The sequence below is a fragment of the Salmo salar genome, chromosome ssa11, assembly GCF_905237065.1.
Source record: "Salmo salar chromosome ssa11, Ssal_v3.1, whole genome shotgun sequence".
Lineage (NCBI taxonomy): Eukaryota > Metazoa > Chordata > Actinopteri > Salmoniformes > Salmonidae > Salmo > Salmo salar.
Window position 1 is genome coordinate 43904167 of NC_059452.1, and position 9620 is coordinate 43913786.

The following is a 9620-nucleotide window of genomic DNA, read 5'->3' on the forward strand; positions in this document are numbered from 1 at the left end:
TCTACTAGTTACTAATAGATTGGGTTTATTGCCCCACACACACACACACACACACACCTTCTGTTTGACAGAAACACAAAAATCACATCTGCAAAATCAACAAAGGATTTTATATGTAAGTGGCATCTCCAGTAAACCACTGTTCTTTTGAACATTCCTGTTTATTGAATATCAAATCACAAGTACAATATTCAGATATACTGTATATTTCAATTTTTTTAAGACTAAGCTGTCGGCAATATACACTGAACAAAAAATAAACACAACACTAAGTGATGCTCTCATGTTTCATGAGCTAAAATGAAAGATCCCAGAGATGTTCCATACGCACAAAAAGCTTATTTCTCAAATGTTGTGCACAAATTTGTTTATGTCCCTGTTAATGAGCATTTCTCCTTTGCCAAGATAATCCATACACCTGACAGGTGTGACATCATGAAGCTGATTAAATGGCATGATCATTACAAAGGTGTACCTTGTGCTGGGGGCAATAAAAGGCCACTCAAATGTGCAGGGTTTTTTTACATTACAAAATACCACAGATGTCTCAAGTTTTGAGGAAGTGTGCAATTGGCATGTGACTACAGGAATGTCCACCAGAGCTGTTGTCAGAGAATTGAATGTTCATTTCTCTACCATAAACCGTCTCAATGTCGTTTTAGAGAATTTGTCAGTACATCCAACCGGCCTCACAACCGCAGACCACGTGTATGGCGGCGTGTGTGTGAGCGGTCTGCTGACGTGAACAGAGTGCCCCGTGGTGCTATGGTATGGGCAGGCTTAAGTTACGGACAATGAACACAATTGCATTTTATCGATGGTAATTTGAATGCACAAAGATACCTGTAATGAGATCCTGAGGCCCATTGTCATGCCATTCATTCACCGCCATCACCTCATGTTTCAGCATGATAATGCATGTTGCAAGGATCTGTACACAATTCCTGGAAGCTGAAATTGTCCCAGTTCTTCCATGGCCTGCATACTCACCAGACATGTCACCCATTGAGCATATTTGGGATGCTCTGGATCGACGTGTACGACAGTGTTCCAGTTTCCAGCCAATATCCAGAAACTTCACACAGCCATTGATGAGGTGTGGGACAAAATTCCACAGACCACAATCAGCATGAGGCAAATAGTGGTCACACCAGATACTGACTGGTTTTCTGATCCACGTCACTACCTTTTTTTTTAAGGCTAAGGCATCTTTGACCAAGAGATGCATATCTGTATTCCTAGTCATGTGAAATCCATTGATTAGTGCCTAATGAATATATTTCAATCAACTGATTTCCTTATATGAACTAACTAAGTAAAATCTAGGAAATTGTTGCATGTTGCATTTTATATTTTTGTCCATTATAGAAATATAATTAAATTATCTGATAATATAAAATTATATTTAGGTCACTTTTAAAATGCCCTATGTATTTAAGTCTGTGGAATGTCATTCTCTGTGCTCATCTTTGCTGTTGACCATGTTTCTAAGCATAAACACAAACACGACCATGTTCACGACAAACTGGATGAACCCAAAAGAGGCCACTCCGTAGTTGTGATACAAGAAGCCTCCAATCGTGGGGCCGATGGTGCGGAGTAGAGACTGCACAGAGGCACACAGCCCCAGCATCGTGCCTGCAGAAGAGTGAAGAGAACCAATCAGAAAAATGTCCAGAACAGACAGAAGTTGCACTTCAATGGTAAACTGTTTCTTTCAGAATGTTACGACACCAAGTGTGATTCTTTCTCTGAAGTTTTTTTGTTTTGTTAGGTTAGCCAATGATTTACTGTTTAACTGATGCCCCCCTTCACATTTCTCAACATAAGTGTTTGAAACGCTTAATTGTCTCACCGGTATCGGAGGAAGGCACAGTCTTTGTCAGCATGCTGTCAGTGATGACGTTGAACACGCTGAGAGAGAACATCATGGGGAGAACGATGAAGCAGAACTGGAACACGTTAGCCATGAAGACCTGCCAAGGAGAGAACGAAACGTTAACCTTTAAGATCAAAGGTTTTACAAAAGGGTCATATTCATTAGGCACCAAACGGGAATAAAACCACTGAAACGAGGAGGGATTGAAACTGTCCAAGTGCTTTTTTTTGCTGAACATTTTGCTACGGTGAATTTATACAACCCTGCATTTATCACAAGATGAAATGAATCCTCTGTACCTGAGCCAGGCCCACCAGACTTGACATGCCGATGGAGAGGAGAAGCAGTGAGTTCTCAGAGTACTTTGAGGTCAGCCGGCCAATCACTCCCCCTTGGATTACCTGGAAAGATTGGACCAAAAAAGTTCATTTCTCACCAAGTTGCTCTATTAAATCCTGTTCCCACGAGGGTGGGGATTTGATATCCTGGAGATTTCAGGAGAATTTAGCCATCTAAACTTTTAATTACTGTAAATACATTGTGTTGTCCTAACCAGGAATGTAGTGGTCAAATAACATGGTGAACACTGATTGCCAGTCGAGCTGACGCGCAAACAACGTCATCGCTAATTTAGCATCACAGGTGCAAAATACCACAAAATAAAAAGAGGCTAGGGCCACAATGAGCGTATAAAAGAAACAAACTAACACTCATACTTGTCTTTTCCTACTAACACTAACAGCTGATGAACTACTTTACTAAGGAAAAATGTACTTACTATGACTGAGCTAGGTGGGACAACCACATATATATTAAGATGACTGCACTAACTGTAAGTCACTCTGGATAAGAGTGTCTGCTAAATGACTAAATGGAAGTGTCTCTGGATAGGAGTGTCTGCTAAATGACTAAATATAATGGAAGTGTCCCTGATAAGAGTGTCTGTTAAATGACTAAATGGAAGTGTCTCTGGATAAGAGTGTCTGTTAAATGACTAAATATAATGGAAGTGTCTCTGGATAAGAGTGTCTGTTAAATTACTAAATATAATGGAAGTGTCTCTGGATAAGAGTGTCTGCTAAATGACTAAATATAATGGAAGTGTCCCTGATAAGAGTGTCTGTTAAATGACTAAATATAATGTGTCTCTGGATAAGAGCGTCTTCTAAATGACTAAATATAATGTGTCTCTGGATAAGAGTGTCTGCTAAATGACTAAATATAATGTGTCTCTGGATAAGAGTGTCTGCTAAATGACTAAATGTATATGTCGTGAGCATCCTTGCTCCATACCATTGACACGATCCCAAAGTAGGCCATAAGGTAGCCATTCTGCTCTGGCGCCAGCTGGAAGAAGTTCATGGCGATAACAGAAAACATGACCTGAAAGATACCTGACACAGAATCCCTTGAGGTTGTTAAAAAGGACTCCATGCAAACACAGACAGACACACTAAAAACACAATAACCTGTAAAAACAAATATAGATTATATATACAAATAAAAAGGTCATTAAACACTGAACATTGGTTGAGATGGGTGTTGTAGTTTTTATTAAGATTGTTAAACGCTGAACATTGGTTGAGATGGGTGTTGTAGTTTTTATTAAGATTGTTAAACGCTGAACATTGGTTGAGATGGGGTGTTGTAGTTTTTATTAAGATTGTTAAACGCTGAACATTGGTTTGCGTTAAGTGTGCATAAATGCTATTCTCCAAATAAAATCTGTAGGTAAACTGTGTTACGTGCTTTTACCCTTTCACTACATCACTAATTCCACTTCTACAGCAACACATTCCTGCTAAGTGATTAGTTCTCCCTCAGATGAGTCTAAACTAAGACATCCTCACAGGTGGAGAATAAACAACTCTTATAGGTAACAGTGGAAGACACCCACCTGATGGCAGACCTGAGATGATCTTGACCGTGAAGGTTTTGGCCACACCAGGGAACTTCATCAGTCTGGTGATCTCACCCAGGTCAAAGACTGACTTGGCATTGCTCTTCTCTGCAGGACCAGGAAAATATGTCACAAGCAACTCACATATGAAGTCACGTGTCAAATACCACACATCATGGATGTCCCCACTTCACACAGGCCACAGTAAGTGTCAGATAAAACACAAATGTTATTTTTTGCACCACACGCACACACAAACCCTTTAGAGAGTGAATAGTGTGTTGTGAGGTAGGTGTAGAGTCTTACTGTCTGTGTTGTCCTGTGGAGCTTGTATCTTAGTGTGTTTAGGGATAAACGTCCAAACCAACAGGAAGCTGATAAAGCTCCCTCCAGCAGCTACACAAGCAGCAAATGTCTCCCTGGAAAAGCCAGAGCAGGGATGTCACACGGCTGAATTCCAGCTCTCGGATTGGACTAGAATTGGATTCCAGCTCTTGGATTGGACTAGAATCGGTGAGCATTGAGGTGCTTCACTCACCCATAGCGTGTGCTGAGAGTACCACCCAAGGTGGAGCCGGCAACCATGCCAATGCCAAAACATAGGCCCAGCTTGCCAAGGGCATCTGCCCGCTTGTCAGGTTCTGTCAGGTCAGTCACTACCATCTGGGCTCCTGGTGAGAGGCAGAGAGAGGAGCACAACAAGTCAGACTTATCCTGGGGAGAGGAGGAGAGAGGAGCACAACAAGTCAGACTTATACACATAGATCCTAGTAGAGGAGGTCCTATAGGATCTGTTAGAGAGCTGTCTAGTACAGTAGGTCCTATAGGATCTGTTAGAGAGCTGTCTAGTACAGTAGGTCCTATAGGATCTGTTAGAGGGCTGTCTATTACAGTAGGTCCTATAGGATCTGTTAGAGAGCTGTCTAGTACATTAGGTCCTATAGGATCTGTTAGAGGGCTGTCTATTACAGTAGGTCCTATAGGATCTGTTAGAGAGCTGTCTAGTACAGTAGGTCCTATAGGATCTGTTAGAGGGCTGTCTAGTACATTAGGTCCTATAGGATCTGTTAGAGGGCTGTCTAGTACAGTAGATCCTATAGGATCTGTTAGAGCTGTTTAGTACAGTAGGTCCTATAGGATCTGTTAGAGAGCTGTGTAGTACAGTAGGTCCTATAGGATCTGTTAGAGAGCTGTCTAGTACATTAGGTCCTATAGGATCTGTTAGAGCTGTCTAGTACAGTAGGTCCTATAGGATCTGTTAGAGAGCTGTCTAGTACAGTAGGTCCTATAGGATCTGTTAGAGAGCTGTCTAGTACAGTAGGTCATATAGGATCTGTTAGAGGGCTGTCTAGTACAGTAGGTCCTATAGGATCTGTTAGAGAGCTGTCTAGTACAGTAGGTCCTATAGGATCTGTTAGAGGGCTGTCTAGTACAGTAGATCCTATAGGATCTGTTAGAGCTGTTTAGTACAGTAGGTCCTATAGGATCTGTTAGAGAGCTGTGTAGTACAGTAGGTCCTATAGGATCTGTTAGAGAGCTGTCTAGTACATTAGGTCCTATAGGATCTGTTAGAGAGCTGTCTAGTACAGTAGGTCATATAGGATCTGTTAGAGAGCTGTCTAGTACAGTAGGTCCTATAGGATCTGTTAGAGCTGTCTAGTACAGTAGGTCCTATAGGATCTGTTAGAGAGCTGTCTAGTACAGTAGGTCCTATAGGATCTGTTAGAGAGCTGTCTAGTACAGTAGGTCCTATAGGATCTGTTAGAGCTGTCTAGTACAGTAGGTCCTATAGGATCTGTTAGAGCTGTCTAGTACAGTAGGTCCTATAGGATCTGTTAGAGGGCTGTCTAGTACAGTAGGTCCTATAGGATCTGTTAGAGAGCTGTCTAGTACAGTAGGTCCTATAGGATCTGTTAGAGAGCTGTCTAGTACAGTAGGTCCTATAGGATCTGTTAGAGGGCTGTCTAGTACAGTAGGTCCTATAGGATCTGTTAGAGAGCTGTCTAGTACAGTAGGTCCTATAGGATCTGTTAGAGGGCTGTCTAGTACAGTAGGTCCTATAGGATCTGTTAGAGGGCTGTGTAGTACAGTAGGTCCTATAGGATCTGTTAGAGAGCTGTCTAGTACAGTAGGTCATATAGGATCTGTTAGAGGGCTGTCTAGTACAGTAGGTCCTATAGGATCTGTTAGAGAGCTGTCTAGTACAGTAGGTCCTATAGGATCTGTTAGAGAGCTGTCTAGTACAGTAGGTCCTATAGGATCTGTTAGAGCTGTCTAGTACAGTAGGTCCTATAGGATCTGTTAGAGAGCTGTCTAGTACAGTGGGTCCTATAGGATCTGTTAGAGAGCTGTCTAGTACAGTGGGTCCTATAGGATCTGTTAGAGAGCTGTCTAGTACAGTAGGTCCTATAGGATCTGTTAGAGGGCTGTCTAGTACAGTAGATCCTATAGGATCTGTTAGAGAGCTGTCTAGTACAGTAGATCCTATAGGATCTGTTAGAGAGCTGTCTAGTATAGTACGTCCTAGGCAAGGTACATATGCTTGGGACTTATCTGGGAGTTTGAGTATGACGGGAACAACAGTTAGTATATTTGTCTCTAACTGTGATTGTGTAATTGCTGCTGATCATGTCATGCAGGGCTCCCTTGAAAAAGAGACCTTGGTCTCAATGGGACTCCCTGCTAAAATAAAGGTTAAATAAACAACAGGCAGAGTAGCACTTACCAGGCAAGCTATGCATCAAGACAGCGGGGAGTTTGTGGATGAAGAGCATGAGAGGACTGTCAGCTATCGCTAGTAACCCATAGTAGACTACAGAGGCAGCGCAGGATAGACACATTGCTGCCCTGGCCCCGAAAAGGTCTGCAAACCTACCGACAACAGAAAAATAACAGTGATCTATATTGACATTTGCCTACATATGGCCACCAACACATAACAGCTGCGATCTTGTGTCTGGATTCAGGTCTGATAAGCCCTCTATGTATGGTTCGTTGCCCTAAGTCATTGAACCATAACTCAATTAGATTTAAGTGACAGCACTTTAAAGCTCAATTTGCCAGCAGCAGATTGTGCGTCTTTGACCAGGGTTGGAGAATAAAGATACAGACTGTGGTTATGTAACAGATTATGTATTTCATTCAACAGAGTTTTGCTCACCTGCCAAATATCGGGCCTCCCAACAATTGGACGACACCAACCATGGTTTGCAAATAGCCAATCCATAGGGTGTCAAATCCCAGCTTCTTCGCCAAATACTGAATGGTGAGAGGTCAAACTTAAATTCATATACATATTTTTATTATTATAATAATTAATCAGTGGTAACCCGTCATTCAGGGCTGTTTTGAGCCCCATATTTTTTGCAAAATATAATAATAAAAAAATATATATATTTATATATATATATTGCCTGTTTTGCATGTTATTTTGGCATTAATACGTGGAACATATCAGTTTGCAAACAATGTGAAAAAATATATATACATTATTGAGTTAATAAAGCCGCATACAAACATAGTCTCTTTTTGTTTTCTTGAGTGAGGCAGCTCCAAAATGCAGGTGTTTCAGCCTAGCTCAGTGCTTTCTGTGGTGGTGGGGCAGCCAGCGGAAAATACGGAGCGTTGAGCCGTGATTGCTGCAAATTCAACAATGAGTTGTTTGGAAGGAATCAGTGGCTAACTGCAAGCATTGCAAAGCAATCATTAGCCTGCTATTCAGTGCAGTGGCTGTGTGGTCCCAAGTTTAAGATTAAGGGTCTCTTTTCCTAGTTTAAAATGATTGATTCAATCATGATTCAAACTTTTTTTTCTTGAGTTCCCAATTGTCTTGAAAGCACCATAAATCCAGAAAATGCCAAAGTTTGATGACAAAATTTTCCCATGAAGGACCGCCGCGCCACCTTCCTGTTCAAGTGAGCACAGCACAACAAGGTGATTCCAAAAATGTCTTGTATGCTGCTGCATAAATGATGTAATATGCCAGTGAGATATCTATACTGTAGCTAAGAAAATAATATGACGTGTATGTTGTGTAGTAAGCTGTTAGTAGCCCATGTGCCTCACCCTAATTATTTGGTCTATTTTCACCTCTTAATTCCACCTACTGTTCTGACTTGGTGGTGCACATGTAGCCTACAACCTGTTTTTGAGAAATGTAATCATCGAACACTGTAAGAGCTTTCATTGTCTGCTTATGTGCCCCCTTTATTTATCCTACGGTTCTGACTTGCTGTATAGGGAGAACATTGTAAGCAGGCCATGTTCTGAATTCTGTCATTGTACATTTCAAAAGTGCTGAACAAATAGTTATATTGACTAAGTCCGTCCTAGCTCGCTCATTAATGTCTTCATCGAAATTACGGATTGCCTCTTATCCGCTGGTCGTCCCCTTATGACATAGTTTGTACATCTCAATTGTCAGTAGAAACCACATTTGTTTAAGCAAGTCAGCCTGGATTTTCCAGGGAGACATCAGCTAACTGTTTCGCTGCCAGACAAGGCTCCGCTGATAGCCAGGTGTAGCGGTGGTAAGGTGTTGGGACTGCTGTTGGGTCTCTGCTGTTGGAACAGCTTTATGTAGGCCCTAACAGTTTGTGGGCATCGTTTGTCACCGTTATAGTGCAATTAATGTATTGTTTAGTGTTGTGTAGTGGCTTTGCTGGCATGCATCCAACATTCTTTTTTTTTGTCCCCACCAAGATTTACATGATAAAATCGCCACTATAATTAATTAATAGTAGATTGTCATAGTTAAACTGCTTTCAAAGCGCATAGTCACAATCCTCTATCAAAAACGATGGTGACTTCAAAGAAGGCCCAGGTAAGGCCATTGTCTATATAGTTTTAGGTGTAGGCCTATGTCAAATATGTCAACAATCCCAAGGCCATTTATAACTGTTCAAACCTATTAGCAAATGGCAAATATTTACAATACATTTGAATAACAGCAAATGAATGCATAGCACACGTAGTATACTTTTTGTAGCCATTCTGATATCGAAAGTATTGAAATAAACTGCATTGTTTTCTTTCTCCTCTCTATCAATATAGGCTAATCATATAACAACAAAAACAACCACTTTTGTAACGTGGGTACTAGAATAGAATAGACATTAAAACACAAATACTTACAGGAGTGATGGAAAACTGTAAAAACATCCATGTGATATCCAGGACAGCTATGAGGTAAGTAACGTAAATTACTCTCTGCATCTTTGAGCCTGTATGTACATCTTTAACGGCGGTGGGTGAGTCTGATTTAACTCGTGACATTCTTACTGTAACGTTAAACCTAAACCCAATTCGGTCCACCCTCTTGCATAGAATAGCCTCCTGGAAAACCTGGAACAAGGATAAATAAATGATGAAATAACAAACAACGGCATAAGACAATATAATGCCGACACTGTGGCTGTCAAGTATTGAGATTAAATACACTTACCTTTGTTTATCTGAAGACGAAGTTCTTATACATACATAATAGATCCGTCAAAAGTGTTCCTGCCGTTACTACCAATGCAGATGTTGATTTCACACTATGAGCGCCCCACCGGAAAAGAAAGGTGACGCTCAAACTCCATCGTTCATTCAATAAAGCAATTCCTAAGGATTAACTTTAGGAATGATTTCTCACGCATAATATTTTCCTATGTTCTTGTACTTTGATCTTTAGAGGATGTTATATGTTTGCCGGCAGCACAAAAACGGAACTTCCTGTTGTCAGGCTTCAAAATAAAAGCTCTCGTGAACTCATGCTGTTGTGCCCTTGAGCAAGGCACTTAACCTTTTAAATGCTCCAGGGGCGCTGACCCTGTGCTATTCCTCCAAACTCCCTGTGTG

General features: G+C 41.1%; 1 protein-coding gene across 2 annotated transcripts; it reads right to left on the reverse strand.

Annotated features, from left to right (window-relative positions):
- Window positions 1-89: 89 nt before the first annotated feature.
- Window positions 90-9276, reverse strand: s22ai (Solute carrier family 22 member 18). Of its 2 annotated transcripts, none has more exons than XM_045688856.1 (11): window positions 8913-9122; window positions 7293-7417; window positions 6940-7037; window positions 6505-6650; window positions 4318-4450; window positions 4086-4198; window positions 3777-3887; window positions 3173-3273; window positions 2179-2280; window positions 1856-1976; window positions 90-1638 (listed from the first exon to the last, which is right to left on the reverse strand). In XM_045688856.1, the coding sequence occupies exons 2-11, from the start codon at window positions 7296-7298 to the stop codon at window positions 1451-1453; spliced, it is 1119 nt and encodes a 372-aa protein (XP_045544812.1). In that variant the 5' UTR covers window positions 7299-7417; window positions 8913-9122; the 3' UTR covers window positions 90-1450.
- Between the last annotated feature and the right edge of the window lie 344 nt (window positions 9277-9620).

Excerpts from the sequence above, each read along its gene's own strand:
- s22ai (XM_045688856.1), bottom strand. Across the intron at positions 6,651-6,939 it reads GGAGGCCCGATATTTGGCAG|GTTTGCAGACCTTTTCGGGG; the intron begins GTGAGCAAAACT and ends TGTTGTCGGTAG. Across the intron at positions 4,199-4,317 it reads ACTCTCAGCACACGCTATGG|GGAGACATTTGCTGCTTGTG; the intron begins GTGAGTGAAGCA and ends TGGCTTTTCCAG.